This window comes from Vulpes lagopus, chromosome 6 (genome assembly GCF_018345385.1).
Source record: "Vulpes lagopus strain Blue_001 chromosome 6, ASM1834538v1, whole genome shotgun sequence".
In the NCBI taxonomy this organism is placed as follows: Eukaryota; Metazoa; Chordata; class Mammalia; order Carnivora; family Canidae; genus Vulpes; species Vulpes lagopus.
In genome coordinates, this window is record NC_054829.1 from 72,411,296 (window position 1) to 72,428,311 (window position 17,016).

At 37.5% G+C, this 17,016-nt stretch overlaps 1 protein-coding gene across 2 annotated transcripts in view; it reads left to right on the forward strand.

The window, feature by feature from the left end:
• TRIP11 (thyroid hormone receptor interactor 11) overlaps window positions 1–17,016 on the forward strand; it is a 71,796-nt gene that overhangs the window by 20,029 nt on the left and 34,751 nt on the right. Inside the window, exons 6-12 of one of the 2 annotated variants that reach the window (XM_041758441.1) lie at window positions 817–982; window positions 2,652–3,014; window positions 5,710–5,750; window positions 6,320–6,406; window positions 10,320–10,532; window positions 11,363–14,383; window positions 16,257–16,397. In XM_041758441.1, the coding sequence (XP_041614375.1) occupies window positions 817–982; window positions 2,652–3,014; window positions 5,710–5,750; window positions 6,320–6,406; window positions 10,320–10,532; window positions 11,363–14,383; window positions 16,257–16,397 (4,032 nt within the window). Of the gene's footprint in view, window positions 1–816; window positions 983–1,437; window positions 1,490–2,651; window positions 3,015–5,709; window positions 5,751–6,319; window positions 6,407–10,319; window positions 10,533–11,362; window positions 14,384–16,256; window positions 16,398–17,016 lie in introns of those variants that run through there. The other variant, XM_041758442.1, reaches the window with a different exon arrangement.

The window sequence follows — 17,016 nt, forward strand, 5'->3', positions numbered from 1 at the left end:
ATTTTTAGTTTTTGGTTTTATTATTATTACAATACTAACATAACTGGGTTCCAAAGTCAGACTTGTGTTTGAATCCTGACTCTGCTATTACCAGCTGTTCTGCTTTGAGCAAATTACTTAATCTTTCCAAGCTTTGGCTTTATCATTAGTAAAGTAGATTTCATAATACCTTCCTTGTAGGATCATTTTATAGTTTAATTGTTAAGCTGCCTGCCAAGTGCTGGCATCTAAGTAAGTGCAGGATTAAAGAATAACTTGTCTTCTCAGGAAACAAAAACTAATTTATTGATTACAACTCCTGGTTATGAGCAACAAAAACCTTCTCTGACTAAGTAAAGTGAAAGAGGATTTACTGAAAGGACCCAATAGTCTCTCCCCAAGATCGAAGGAAGAATTAAGCATTTTGGTCTTGGAAAGGACAGGAATGAAAATAGCAACAGGGATCTAGATAGCAGGACACAGTGGACAGACTTCTCGAAGCAGCTATCACAATGTTTGTGGTCCAGTTTCCCTTTTTGAAGGACTAAGCTCAAGATCCAGATTCCTGGGAGAGAGACTGGTGGTCTCATGTTGGATAGCAAGATATTTTTGCTCATCTTGTTTCATTTTTTTTCTTGCTGGTATTCTCTCATTAAAATAGAAAAACTGTTTTTCAGACCCATGAAACAAGAGAGTTTTTCAGAATTGTCAGGATATAGGTCCTGTGTTTAAATTCTTTCCAGCCTTAGCATGTTCAGAGAATTATTTTTGCACGATGAAATAGCTTAGGTATATCATTGATTACAAATGTTGTTAACTTGGTTTTTATTTTTTAAGGAACTCAAACAGATTCGAAGTCAGGAAATCGATGACCATCAACATGAAATGTCAGTGTTGCAGAATGCACATCAACAGAAGTTGACCGATATAAGTCGTCGGCATCGAGAAGAATTACGTGACTATGAAGAACGAATTGAAGAACTGGAAAATCTGTTAGAACAAGGTGGTTTTATTAACTTAATGTATTAGATGACATAATTAAATGACAAGCCTAGTACTACTGTAAGACCAAGACACTGATGTAAAATTAGACTCTGTTTTAAATAATGGGTGTATGACTAGTTCTGTTCATCTGCTTGAAATTTGTAGTGGGATCATTGTTGCAAGATTATGCAGAAATGGAAAGGTCCTTTTGCCTTTGTGGCAAAGAGTTAACAATATACAGATTTCTTTGCATTGCTGGGTGATGATACCATGGCAATAAATGATTAGAAATATTTTCTCTTTCTTTCAGATTCACATACAGAGGTCTTTTAGTAGTTGATTCAAATAATATTTTTTCCTCAAGTATTTTTTTTTAAAGATTTTTTATTTATTTATTCATCAGAGATACACAGAGAGAGAGAGAGAGAGAGCAGAGACACAGGCAGAGGGAGAAGCAGGCTCCATGCACCGGGAGCCCGACGTGGGACTCGATCCCGGGTCTCCAGGATCGCGCCCTGGGCCAAAGGCAGGCACTAAACCGCTGCGCCACCCAGGGATCCCTCCTCAAGTATTTATTTTAAAATGGGGGTGCCTGGCTGGCTCAGTCTGTGGGGTGTGTAACTCTTGATCTTGAGGTCATGAGTTTGAGCCCCACATTGAGGGTAGAGAGTACTTAAAAAAAAAAAAAATCTAACAAAAGCTTTATGTTGATAACTTAACTTTTTAAAAGACTCTTTTTATAACAAAACTGAAAAGGAAGTACAGAGATTTCCCATATACCCCTGCCCTGACCCATGCATAGCCACCCCACTATCATCACCATCATTCATCAGAATGGTACTTTTTTTTTTTTTTTTTTTTACCAAAGATGAACCTACATTGACAGATCATGGTCACTCAGAGTGTGTAGTGTACTTTCGGGTTCATTCTTGGTGTTGTACATTCTCTGGATTTGGACAAACATAGGACACAGATTCATTATTAAACAGAATAGTTCCAGTGCTCTAAAAATCCTTAATGCTCTGCCCTACTCACCCCCTCCCTCCCAATCTTGTTATTGTCTTTATAGTTTTGCCTTTTCCAGAATGTCACATAGTTGGAATTGTACAGTATAGATGATTTCAGATTGATTTCTTTCACTTAGTAATGTGCATTTGAGTTTCCGCCATGTTTTTTTTTCATGGCTTGACACCTCAATTCTTTTTAATGCTGAATAGTATTCCATTTCTGAGAGATACCACAGTTTATCCATTCACCTGCTGAAGGACAATCTTTGCTACCAAGTTTTGGCAGTTAGGAGTAAAACTGCTATAAACATCATCGTTCAGGTTTCCATGTGGATAAGAGTTTTCAGTTGCTTTGAGTAAATACCAGGGAGTGCAATTGCTGATCATACGGCTAGGATGTGTTTTGTTAGAGACTGCTGAACTGTCTTCCAAAAGAAGCTCTACTATTTTGTACTCCTGCCAGCAGTGAATGAGAATTCTTGTTACTCCACATCCTCGCCAGCATTTGGTGGTGTCAGTGTTCTGAATTTTGGCCATTTTAATAGGAGTGTAATGATATCTCATTGTTGTTAAGATTTTCAAGTTCTCAAGTCTGTCAAATCTCTTAGTTGTATATATAGCAAGCTATTTGTCTTTCAGTACTTGACATTTGCTGTCCTTGGTTTTCTGTTTATGTTCTAGGTGGCTCAGGAATTGCAATACCTGATCACTCAAAAATCCATGAGATGCAAAAAACTATTCAGAATCTACAAACTGAAAAAGTAGCATCTATAAAAAAAATTGAAGAACTTGAGGATAAAATAAAAGACATACATAAAAAATTGTCTTCTGCAGAAAATGACAGAGATGTTTTGAGGAAGGAGAAAGAATGCCTAAATGTTGAAAACAGACAAATAACAGAACAATGTGAAAGCTTGAAACTGGAATGTAAATTGCAGCATGATGCTGAGAAGCAAGGTGATACTGTGACAGAAAAAGAAAGAATCCTTCCACAGAGTACATCAGTGGAAGAGGAAGTGCTCAAACTGCAACAAGCACTGTCTGGTATAAAATGTTTGGACCTTATTTATGATTGGTGTGTTACTGCATACTAGTTTTTAGAGACAAACTGAGTACTTTACGGAGATGGAGTATTCATATTTTTGTGTAGAATTTGAATAGAATTGTTTGGTTTAGGATTTAGTGCCCTAATTAATGGATCACAAATAGGAATTTTCTATTAAAAAGGCCTTATTGTTGGCTGGCTGTCTTTCAGCTCCCCTTCCTCATCCTTTAAGTACTTACATGGAACTCATTGGTTAAGAGGCCTTGTAGATTTCTGAGAAATGTATATGTAGCTATTTATTGGGAGGAGGTATGGTTATGTTAGTCTGCATAGAGCCAGATACTTTCTGCAACTCTAGGTTCCAGACCCTCCACTTAGGGAATGCAGCCTCCCTTTTTCAAAATTCTGTATTACCTTTTAAAATGATGTCCTGTATCTAAGCAGACATGAGACTGGTAAGAACCGTAGGTCTTTCACCATTTTCCATTCTCAAAAGTGTTATTTACTTACCTGTGTTATGTGTTAGAAAAAGTAAGTTATTAAATGTAATAGGTCAAACATCAGTGTTCTTTCATGCCAGGAAAACTTAATGGGAGCTCTTAGCTGTGAAGATCTATTTTATTTTGCACTTTGTCTTCTCACAATATAAACTCTCACTTTATGAACTGCTGCTCTGAAGGTTGTTAGCCCTTGTGTTTTGTGTTCCCCTCCCACTCTTCACTGCCCCCAATCTGTATTCCTTGCTTAGTTGTTTATCATGAGCTCCTGATCTGGATGGCCAACTCTATAAACTCAGGTTCAAAGTCACCATGTCCTCCTCCTCCTCCTCTTCCTCTCCTCACCTTGGTGATTTACCAGTCTGCCAAAACAGAGAATTTGAAATCATCACCTAGCATGTCCTGTAGGTTCTATTTTCCTTAGCTTCTCTGGTTTAGTAATATTTTAGGATTATGCCCCAGAGGAACTCTAGAGTTTCTCAGAAGGGCCTCAGTCCTGGGAGCTGCCATGAAGGCAAAGAGAAGGCTGTTCACTGGTGTTCTAGACTTTTTTCTCATTTGACTTCCAATTAACTCTGCTCTTTTCAAAATTAATGTTTCCATTTATTTAACATATTGGATGACTCATGGGTTTATTTGCTTTAAAAACAAACCTCTCTCCCTAGTCCTTCTTTTTCCCCTTTTCACTGCCACTGAGTAACTTCAGCCAATCATGTTTTCTTTTGCCTGGTTAACTATAGCTGTTTCTAGATGAAGCTAAATTGCATAGTGGTTAAAAACATAACTGAATCCAGCTCCATCACTAATTAGCTGACTTTGGGCAAGTTAATTAACATCTCTATGCTTTAGTTTTTCCATCCCTGTGGTCAGGATACTACTACTATCTTCTTCATAGTTGGAGTAGTAGTAATGGGGATTTTGTGAGCTACTAGCTGCAGAGTTCTCTTTAGAACAGGGGCCATCTCATAGTAAGCATTATCAAAGTGTTAGCTGTTATTTATTCTCTGATCTCCGTGATTCCTTCAGTCCAGTTTTTTTTTTTTTTTTTCCCTATCTGTAGCCAGGTAGGTTTTTCGGAAACACCAAACAGGTTTAACTCGCCCAATTGTAGTACTTTGTGGCTCCCTGTGAACTTCTGGATAAAGACTAAACTTCTTCAGTGGACATGTAATGTCTTTCATGGTCCAGTCCCTGGTTCCCTCTTCAGTTTCAATTCTCCCCATTCTCCTAACATGCTAATAAGCCTTAGCCGTACTGCACTTTCTTATATAGCTCTTTAAGCCAGTGAATACTGTTAGCTCTGTCATTTTTGTGTTTGCTTTTCTGTCTGTGTTTCTCTCTGCTAACTCTTGAGTGTATTATGATTCATTGCAGGCATTGTATCTACTGGGAGGTGCCTAAGCTGTGGCTCTCCTGGCCCTCCTTAGCAACCCCCCAACTCCCCCCCCACCCCCAACCGTCTGGAGTAGGTGTCTGCCCTTTTTGCTCTAGTGGCGGTTTGTGCTCCCTGAATCACACTGTACTATAGTCATGTGTTTACTTTCCCTCTGAATTGAAAGCTCCTTCAGAGCAAGCAAGGACTAAATGTTTTCATCTTGTTTAGCAACTAACTGATCTCAGTAAATGCTCAGTATCATCTCAATGAACATTGAATGAATTATTTCAGCTGAACTCAGGGTATTCTTTGTGTTCTTCTAGAACCACTTCTGTATGGGGATCTATCTGTAATACCAGTTTGAATGGTCTTTTTACCTGTTGTCATGTCTGAGTCACTTTAGAGAATTGAGAGATTGTTGTATCATTGTGGTATAAATACATTTTTTTGTTTTTAACCATTTCCCCCCAATCTCAGTCCTTTTCCTGTGTCCTGCTACGCAAACTGATAAGCTAATTTTGAAACATTGTTATTAATGTTCTTATCAATGCATTAACTTATGACTTATCCAGAATATGATTATAATTCTTTCTTCTACTGTTCCACAAGATTGCATTTTAATGGAGCTCCTAACTGGTATTTATATTATGGTTTCTTTGATACAGTCAAATAGAAATATAAAATACCAAAAATACATTTCACTATGAACCATTTGAGTGTCCCTATAAATACTTTATTTTAATTGAGTTTTATTCTTGAATTTAATATAGGAGGTAATTATTAAGTTAAAGAATTTTAATGTCAGATTCATTGTTTTTACAGATGCGGAAAATGAAATTATGAGACTGAGTAATTTATACCAGGTAAACTGATCTTAAGAGAAAAAGCTTCTGGCTTTGATTTATCAAGAAAAAGCATTTTGATTATTGTAGTTGCTTATTTTGTGTTTTTTACAAATTCACACAAACTTATCCTAAGAACTTGCATCTTAGTAATTTTGTTTGCTGATTAATTAACTTATTGACATAATTTTAAAAGTTACATAATTGAAAAACACAGGTATATCACTTTCAAGATTAATTTGACAGACACTATGTATGTAAACATAGAAAATAGATGTTCTACCACAGTGAGGAATGTATTTTGATTCCCTTATGGAATTCAGAGAGTTGCTTCTATTGCTAATGATTCCAGGTTACTTTGTAAATGTATTTATATATTTTTTGAAATAAAATTTAAAAATTGTCAGAATGTTTATAAATGAATGACTGGCTTTATTTTATTTATTATTTTTTTAATAACTGGCTTTAGATGGCTATAATTTTTATATAACACTAGTGAAAGACTGAATACAAATGCGCAATTTTACAGCTTGCCTACTTTTTTTAAACTTGATGTTTATCTGAAAACATACTGTTTTAACATTTTGTAGGATAACAGTCTCACTGAAGATAATTTGAAACTTAAAATGCATGTCGAATTTTTAGAAAAACAGAAGTCCTTACTGAGTCAAGAAAAGGTGGGTGCAATAAAAATGGGGACAGAATTACAATGTTGTGTTTATTATAGTTCACAGCCAAGGGCCAGTTTATATCAAAATGGAATGTTTGGGTCTTGAGAGTCCTGAGGATGAGACTGGTATCATTAATGCTTGTCAGACCAGGTTGAAGTCTTTGAGCAAAGTTCAGAGTATGAGAGGCTGGCCATAGTTCACATTTACAGATAAGCCAGAAGACATACAGATACGAGCAGAAAAGATAGGTAAAGATTGTTTTGGTTTCCACTGAAGTCCTGACAGCACAGGATACACAGGTGATTCTAGAGCCTGGAGTGGTTGTAGTGGCATCCTACAGAAACTATTAAGTGCTAGTGTGGACAGAACATATCTAATGTGGACAGAATTTTTTTTTTTTTTTAAGATTTTATTTATTTGTTCATAGAGACACAGAGAGAGAGAGAGAGAGAGAGAGAGAGGCGGAGAAGCAGGCTCCATGCAGGGAGCCCAACATGGGACTTGATCCAGGGTCTCCAGGATCATGCCCTGGGCTGCAGGCGGCGCCAAACCCCTGCGCCACCGGGGCTGCCCTGGACAGAAATTTCTTAGTGATGAGGGATGAAGAGGGATACATTCTCAGTGGTAGAAATAGATTCTTTGTGTATATTGGTAACAAGGTTCAAATATGGTTCTGTGATACAGCATTGGGTATTGGAAGAAGTATTTTTATGTTTATACTACTCAGGGATAATTCCCTGGCTAAGACAGCTTAAATACAGGGTAATTGTAAGTTGGTATTAAGTTATAGGCCAGTGTTTTTTTTTGTTTTGTTTTGTTTTTTAGGCCAGTGTTTTAACTCAGTTTAAAATCTTAATTTTTAATTTATTTTTTTTATTTTTTTTATTTAATTATGATAGTCACAGAGAGAGAGAGAGGCAGAGACATAGGCAGAGGGAGAAGCAGGCTCCATGCACCAGGAGCCTGATGTGGGATTCGATCCTGGGTCTCCAGGATCGCGCCCTGGGCCAAAGGCAGGCGCCAAACCGCTGCGCCACCCAGGGATCCCTAAAATCTTAATTTTTAAAAAAATAATACATATTTACTGACATACAAATTCAGTAATTCATATGGAGAGCCTTTAGATGGTACAAATGGAGTATCCTTGACACTTCTTTTGCTTGGCTTCTTTTCAAAAGGCAGTTTTTTTTTTTTAAGATTTTATTTATTTATTTGAAAGAGAGGAAGAGAGAGAGCACAAGCAGGGGGAGGGGCAGAGAGAGGAGAACAAACATCTGATATGGTACTTGAACCCAGGACCCTGAGATCATGACCTGAGCTGAAGGCAAATGCTTTACCAACTGAGCCACCCAGGCGCCCCTAAAAGCAGATGTTTTTTAACCAGTTCCTTGTGTGTCTGTCCTTCTTGCCTACACTTATGTATGTATGATTATATAAATAGTTTTTAAAATATGTAACTGTTAGCATACCATACGTACTATTTATATGTATACCTTAACATATTTTCAGCATCCTTCCACATTATGGCATATAGGTAGTGTTTCTCAAAGGGATGCTAACACATGGAAAATTCTTAGTTTTGTCCACTGGCATATGTGTTGTAGGATCTTTGCCCCCACCCTTTCTACCAACTAAAAGCCAGTGTATCCTACTCTTTTTTTATACTTATATTACATATATTTTCTCTTTTCTCTGCTTTTTTCTGCTCCCTTTGCATTCTGCTTTTCATTCTGCTCTGATTCATTTATTTTTCTGTCCTAGATATACTTCATCGTTTGCAAATCTTTGCACTTATCTGATAGGATCTGTAACCTTTCCAGGATATTTTTGGATTTTGCAGCCATTTCTTTTTTTTTTTTAATTATTATTTTTTTAATAATAAATTTATTTATTGGTGTTCAATTTACCAACATACAGAATAACACCCAGTGCTCATCCCGTCAAGTGCCCCGCTCAGTGCCCGTCACCCATTCACCCCCACTCCCCGCCCTCCTCCCCTTCCATCACCCCTAGTTCGTTTCCCAGAGTTAGGAGTCTTTATGTTCTGTCTCCCTTTCTGATATTTCCCACACATTTCTTCTCCCTTTCCTTATATTCCCTTTCACTATTATCTATATTCCCCAAATGAATGAGAACATACAATGTTTGTCCTTCTCCGATTGACTTACTTCACTCAGCATAATACCTTCCAGTTCCATCCACGTTGAAGCAAATGGTGGGTATTTGTCGTTTCTAATGGCTGAGTAATATTCCATTGTATACATAGACCACATCTTCTTTATCCATTCATCTTTCGATGGACACCGAGGCTCCTTCCACAGTTTGGCTATTGTGGACATTGTCTGCAGCCATTTCTAATAGCTGTTGCTCCTTTCTTTTGATGTTACGTGATCTTTCATAACTTCTTCAATTTTCTCTGATATGAGTCTGCTCATTGCTTAAGAATGCCAAACATACCTGCAGGGCTATATGTGTTCTTAACATCTACCTTAAAAAAAACTTTATGATTCTCCTGAGTGAACATAAAACTTTATTTTTTTAACGTAAATTCAATTAGCCAAGAAACATATAGTACATCATTAGTTTCAGATGTATTCAATAATTCATCCGTTGCATATAATACCCAGTGCTCATTGTATCACATGCCCTCCTTGATACCCACCACCCATTTACCTCATCCCCCCACCCACCTCCCCTTGAGCATATAACTTTAGAAAGGCATAAGAGAACGCTGTTTTCATCACCTGTAGTTCAGAATAAACTTTTAAATTGGAATTAAAATGAGAATCGTGAAGCAGATGTTTTCGTTTTCACTGGTCTCTTTGTAAGGTCTGTTACAGTCTCTTTATTTGTAGAAATTTAAGATTCTTTTAAATCTTATTTTTTTTTTTTAATTTTTATTTATTTATGATAGTCACAGAGAGAGAGAGAGGGAGAGAGGCAGAGACACAGGCAGAGGGAGAAGCAGGCTCCATGCACCGGGAGCCTGATGTGGGATTCGATCCTGGGTCTCCAGGATCGCGCCCTGGGCCAAAGGCAGGCGCCAAACCGCTGCGCCACCCAGGGATCCCAGAAATTTAAGATTCTTAATTGCTTTAAAGTAGATTCCATAGAAATTTGATTTTTTTTCTTTCAGTGAAGTGAAAGAAAGCTTTAAACTATTGTATCACAGGCCTCACAATCAGAACTTGAAACTATATGGGAGCTTAGAGAAACTGTCTCACTTCTGGAATTTGGTGGAAAAGTATTAAATACCAGTAGAACAGAACATAAAATGTAGTTTAAAAATAATATACAGATAGATTTTTAGGAATGTTAGAGTTGAGAGAGGGGAACCTACTGTGTGCTCAGGTTAGATGGCAAATGAAGGAAGGAGTCTAGTTTTTTGGGTCAGAGAAAAGATTCATGTTCTGACAGGAGTTAGTAATAAGGGAAATTCCTTTAATGAGGGAAAAGAAGCCTTTTATTTTCTAATTGGACAATGAATGAATGATGGTTTTTATAGATACTTAGTTTATGGCTACTGGTGACTGGATGTTTGGGAATGGAAGGGCAGACGGCTGGAAGACTTGGGACATTTTGAAGAGTGTTGGAGGGCAGGGAGGGAAGAAACAGACAGAAGGGAAGCAGTAGTGGGAGTGGAATCAGGAAGGCTTCCAGATGGGAAAGTTTTTGTATAAAGAAGCTGGAGCCGGACAAGCTATAACAGCCATTCCATCCATTCCATCTTGTCTGGTGTTACAGAAATGTTCTTGAAGCTGCACGTGAATGAAGACTGTGATTTGCTGAATTTTATATAGCATTGCTGAAGTATAGCAGCTGAAAATAATAGCATCTGAGAATAGACTCCTAAGTTTTGTTTTGGTGTCTCTTTCCAATTGACAGTACATGTTGTTTTTTCCCTTTTTTATCACTTAAGGAAGAGCTTCAACTATCACTTTTAAAGTTGAACAATGAATATGAAGTGATTAAAAGTACAGCTGTGAGAGACATGGATATGGATTCAACATTACGTGATTTAAGACTGACCTTGGAGGCAAAGGACCAGGAACTCAATCAGAGTCTCACTGAGAAGGAAATATTGGTTGCTGAGTTAGAGGAATTGGACAGACAAAACCAAGAAGCTACAAAGGTAACAGGATACCAGAGTGGCACACTCTCTTCTCAGCACACTGAACACGGGAATAACAAGTGAAAGGTGATGGGTGTGATATAGTTCATAGTTTGCTGTATGGATAATTTTATCATAGTGGTTGGCAGACTTTTTCTGTGAAGGGTTAGATAGTAAATATTTTTGGCATTGCAGGCCATGTGGTAGTCTCAGCTGTACTCAATCCCACTCTTGTGATACATAAACAATGAGCATGACTGTGTTCCAATAAGACTTGATCTACAAAAACAGGTGGCAGGCCTCTTTTGGCTTATTGGCTGTATGACTCCTGCTCCAGTGTTAGAGTTGAAAATGAACAACATAGTTCATTTACCATCTCTGATTTTAAATTCTAATCTCTAAAATGAAATAGATTTGCTGTAAGATTGTTAATAAATAATTTTGTTGGGATTAAAATGTTGGTTTTTTTTTTTTTTGCAGGGGTGTGTTTGGTTTGTTTTTTTAAAATATTTATTTATCTTAGAATACTTGTGTGCAAGCAGGGTGAAGGGCGGGCAGAGGGAGAGAGAGTCTCAAGTAGACTCTGCACTGAGTGTGGAGCCTGATGCCAGGCTTGATCTCATGACCCTGAGATCACAACCTGAGCTGAATCTAGAGTGGGATGCTTAATCAGCTGTGCCTTCCAGGCACTCCTGAATGTTGGGAATTTTTTTTTTAAAGTTCTATTTTAAGAAAGACTATAAATATCCGAGGATGGTTATTCTGTTATTTATGACATTTTACAAAATTTTCTCCAGGTACTAAAAGGAGAAAGTGTCTTAAAGTTACCATGCAAACTATTTTTCTTTCAGCACATGATTCTGATAAAAGATCAGCTATCAAAACAACAAAGTGAGGGAGAAACTATCATTAGTAAACTGAGAAAAGATCTAAATGATGAAAACAAGAGAGTCCATCAACTTGAAGATGATAAAATGAACATGAGTAAAGAACTAAATATGCAGAAAGAGAAGTTAGTTCAAAGTGAACTCGTCCTAAATGGCTTGCATTTAGCCAAGCAGAAGCTTGAGGAGAAAGTAGAAGATTTAGTGGATCAGCTAAATAAATCACAAAAAAGTAATTTAAACATGCAGAAGGAGAACTTTGGACTTAAGGAACATATTAAACAAAATGAGGAAGAGCTTTCTAGAGTCAGGGATGAGTTAACTCAGTCTCTAAGTCGAGACTCTGGCAGTGATTTTAAGGATGACTTACTTAAAGAAAGGGAAGCTGAAGTCAGAAACTTAAAACAAAATCTTTCAGAAATAGAACAGCTCAATGACAGTTTAAACAAAGTTGCCTTTGATCTCAAAATGGAAAATGAAAAGTTGGTCTTAGCGTGTGAAGATATAAGACATCAGTTGGAAGAATCCATTGCTGGCAGCAATCAGATGTCTCTGGAAAGAAACACTATTGTGGAGGCTCTAAAAATGGAAAAAGGACAGTTAGAAGCAGAATTGAGTCGGGCTGACCAAAGGCTGTTGGAAGAAGCCAGTAAGTATGAGCAGACGATTCAAGAGCTATCAAAGGCACGTGATTTGAGGACCTCTGCTTTACAGCTGGAGCAGCAGCATTTAATGAAACTCAGTCAAGAGAAGGACTTCGAAATAGCAGAACTTAAAAAGAACATTGAACAGATGGATACTGATCATAAAGAAACTAAGGCAATTTTGTCATCTATTTTAGAAGAGCAGAAGCAATTGATGCAACTTATAAGTGAGAAGGAAATTTTTATTGAGAAACTTAAAGAAAGAAGTTCAGAGCTTCAGGAGGAATTAGAGAAATCTACTCAGGCCTCAGGAAAAATTGAAATTTTAAAGCAAACAATTGAGGAGAAAGACAGAAGTCTTGGGTCCATGAAAGAAGAAAACAATCATCTGAAAGAAGAACTGGAACGGCTCCGTGAACAGCAGAGTCGAGCCGTGCCTGTGGTGGAGCCTAAACCCCTGGATAGTGTTACAGAGCTAGAATCTGAGGTGTTGCAGCTAAATATAGTAAAGAGGAATCTTGAGGAGGAAATAAAACGTCATCAGAAGATTATCGAAGATCAAAACCAGAGTAAAATGCAGCTGCTTCAGTCTCTAGAGGAGCAGAAGAAGGAAATGGATGAATTTAAGTGCCAGCATGAGCAAATGAGCGTCACACACACCCAACTCTTCTTAGAGAAAGATGAGGAGATTAAGAATTTGCAAAAAACAATTGAACAAATCAAAACCCAGTGGCATGAAGAAAGACAGGACGTTCAAATGGAGAATTCTGAGTTCTTTCAAGAAACAAAAGTGCAGAGCCTTAATCTGGAAAATGGCAGTGAAAAGCATGATTTATCGAAAGCCGAAACTGAGAGATTAGTAAAAGGAATAAAAGAACGAGAGCTGGAGATTAAACTTCTAAATGAAAAGAATATATCTTTAACAAAACAAATTGATCAGCTGTCCAAAGATGAGGTTGGTAAACTCACTCAGATCATCCAACAGAAAGACTTAGAGATACAAGCTCTTCATGCTAGGATTTCTTCAGCTTCCTACACCCAGGATGTTGTCTACCTTCAGCAGCAGCTGCAGGCCTATGCTATGGAGAGAGAACAAGTATTAGCTGTTTTGAGTGAGAAGACCAGGGAAAATAGCCATCTGAAAACGGAATACCACAAAATGATGGATATCGTTGCTGCTAAAGAAGCAGCTCTCATTAAGCTGCAAGATGAAAATAAAAAATTGTCTGCTAGATCCGAAGGTGGTGGCCAGGATATGTTTAGAGAGACTGTCCAGAATTTATCACGTATCATTCGAGAAAAAGACATTGAGATAGATGCGTTAAGTCAGAAGTGCCAGACCTTATTGACAGTTTTACAAACATCCAGCACTGGGAATGAGGTTGGAGGCGTTAATAGCAATCAGTTTGAGGAGCTTCTACAGGAACGCGACAAATTAAAACAACAAGTAAAGAAGATGGAAGAGTGGAAACAGCAGGTGATGACCACAGTTCAGAATATGCAGCATGAGTCAGCCCAGCTTCAAGAAGAACTTCATCAGCTTCAGGCACAAGTTTTGGTTGACAGTGATAATAATTCTAAATTACAAGTGGATTATACTGGCCTGATCCAAAGCTATGAGCAGAATGAAACTAAACTCAAAAATTTTGGGCAGGAGCTAGCACAAGTTCAGCACAGCATAGGGCAGCTGTACAGTACCAAAGACCTTCTCTTAGGAAAACTTGATATTATTTCACCTCAGCTCCCCTCCGGATCATCGCCTCCTTCCCAATCAGCAGAGTCTCTTGGAATGGATAAGCGTGATACATCAAGTGAGTCTTCAAAACAGGAGCTAGAAGAGCTAAGAAAGTCACTGCAGGAAAAAGATGCAACGATTAAAACACTCCAGGAAAATAACCACAGATTGTCCGATTCAATTGCTGCCACCTCAGAGCTAGAAAGAAAAGAACACGAACAGACTGATTCAGAAATTAAGCAGCTAAAGGAGAAACAAGATGTTTTACAAAAGTCACTTAAGGAGAAAGACCTCTTAATCAAAGCCAAAAGTGATCAGTTACTTTCTTTAAATGAAAATCTCACCAACAAAGTGAATGAAAATGAACTCTTGAGGCAGGCAGTAACCAACCTGAAGGAGCGGGTATTAATTTTAGAAATGGACATTGGTAAACTAAAAGAAGAAAATGAAAAAATAGTTGAAACAACCAGGGAAAAGGAAACAGAGTATCAAGCATTACAGGAGACTAATATGAAGTTTTCCATGATGCTTCGAGAAAAAGAGTTTGAGTGCCATTCAATGAAGGAAAAATCTCTTGCATTTGAGCAGCTACTGAAAGAAAAAGAGCAGGTATGTTGGGGATGGAGTTTTACACAGGAAAATGGAGGTGGGGCAGATTGTCCAACAGCTTGGTTACTTTATTGATAATCATCTTTGAAGGGGCATGTGAAGTTGTTCATCCAGAAATACTAATTTCAGGAGCTTATGATTTCATTCTAAACAAGTTTCCCTCAGAGGTCCTGGGGGTTTCTCCCCTAAATTACTAGATCTTTCCAAATATTTTTATTTTTTATTTTTAAATATTTTTAGCAATAGGTTATTTATATAGAAAAAAAAAAAGATTAACAGCAATTAATATTTTTCTTTTGAAATGACTTCGTGTCTTTCCTTTGCCAGTGACTTGTACTTTTTTTTTTTTTTTTTTTAAGATTTTGTTTATTTATTCATGAGAGACACACACAGAGAGGCCGAGAGGAGAGGCAGGCTCCATGCAGGGAGCCTGATGTGGGACTCGATCCTGGGACTCCAGGGTCACGTCCTGGGCTGAAGGCGCAGGTGCTAAACCGCTGAGCCACCCAGGCATCCCCAGTGACTTGTACTTTCTGAGGAGCAGTTGTGTGTGCCTGATGAGTGAACACACATACACATAACTGTCTCTCATACTCTTTTGAGTGATTTTGGGATCTGTGAACACTTCATTGTAAAGGGTAAATTTGAAGAGATTGTGTCTTGAATTCTTTTATTTATTTATTTAATTGTAAAATTATTTATTTAAAAACCTTTTTTAAAAAGGATTTTATTGGGATCCCTGGGTGGCGCAGCGGTTTGGCGCCTGCCTTTGGCCCAGGGCGCGATCCTGGAGACCCGGGATCGAATCCCACATCGGGCTCCCGGTGCATGGAGCCTGCTTCTCCCTCTGCCTGTGTCTCTGCCTCTCTCTCTCTCTCTCTCTCTGTGACTATCATAAATAAATTAAAAAAATTAAAAAAAAAATAAAAAGGATTTTATTTATTCATGAGAGATGCAGAAAGAGGCAGAGACCTAGGCAGAGAAAGAAGCAGGCTCCATGCAGGAGCCCGATGTGGGCTGGGGACTCTGGGATCACACCCTGGGCCAAAGGCAGGCATTCAACCACTGAGCCACTCAGAGATCCCTTGAATTCTTTTAAAAACATTTTTTAAAGATGATTTTATTTGAAGTAGTACACGAGAGAATTCTTTTAAAAACATTTTTTTTTTTTTTTTTTTTTTTTTTATTTTATTTTTTTAAATTTTTTATTTATTTATGATAGTCACACAGAGAGAGAGAGAGAGAGAGGCAGAGACACAGGCAGAGGGAGAAGCAGGCTCCATGCACCAGGAGCCCGACGTGGGATTCGATCCCGGGTCTCCAGGATCGCGCCCTGGGCCAAAGGCAGGCGCCAAACCGCTGCGCCACCCAGGGATCCCTAAAAACATTTTTTAAAGATGATTTTATTTGAAGTAGTACACGAGAGAATTCTTTTATAAACATTTCTAATAAACGTTTTCTTCAGAATAGTTTATTTGAAAAGTTGCAAAGATAGTGGTGTTCCCGTATGTCTCATCCCAGTTTCCCTTATGTGTTGACATCATAGATTACTATGATACGTTTATAACAACTAATTCACCAATACTGATATGTTATTATTCACTGAAATTCCTACTTTATTTGAATTTCCTTAATTTTTTTTTAAACCAAAATAATGACCAAATGTCTTTTTCTGTTCAGGATGCCATCCAGGCTAACATGTTATATTTAGTTGTCATGTCTCCTTAGGCTTCTCTAGACTGTAACAGTTTCTCAGACTGTTTTTGATGGCCTTGACTTGGTTAACTATATCTCAAAATTAATTATTTAATGAGGCAAATATGTTTTTTTAAAATGTATTTTTCTTAAAGCTAATGTTATTTCTTCCCAAAAGGGCAAGACTGGGGAGTTAAATCAACTTTTAAATGCAGTTAAGTCAATGCAGGAGAAGACAGTTAAGTTTCAACAAGAGAGAGACCAGGTCATGTTGGCCCTGAAACAGAAACAAATGGAAAACAGTGCTTTACAGAATGAGGTATGCTTTTACTTTAAAGAAATTGAGTCAAGCAATAAGTTTAGTAAAACTAGAATGATTTATTAAAAATAATTTCTCTCTCAGGTGATTTTTTTTCTCAGTCTTCCTCTGATGTGCTGTAGTAGATTTTGATCTCCCAGCATACATATTATTTCAGTTTTCAGAAGTGAAAAACCATGGCATATCTTGGGTATGAAAACTATTTCCCACTGATGTAACCACTGCAGAAAACAGTGTGCAGATTCCTCAAAAAAATTAAACATAGAAATACTATATAATCCAGTAGTCCGTTACTGAGTATTTAACCAAAGAAAATGAAAACACTAATTCAGAAAGATATATGCACCCTTATGTTTACTGCAGCATTATTTACAAATGCTAAGATAGGGAAGCAACCCAAGTGTCCATTGATAGATGAATGGATAAAGATATGATATGAATGGAATATTAGTGATATGAATGGAATATTAGCCATAAAAAAGAATAAGATCTTGCTGTTTCCAACAACATGGGTGGACCTGGAGGGTATATTATGCTAAGTTAAATAAGTTGGACAGGGGAAGGAAAATACCATAGGAATTTAACTTCTATGGAATGTAAAAAACAAATCAGTGAAACC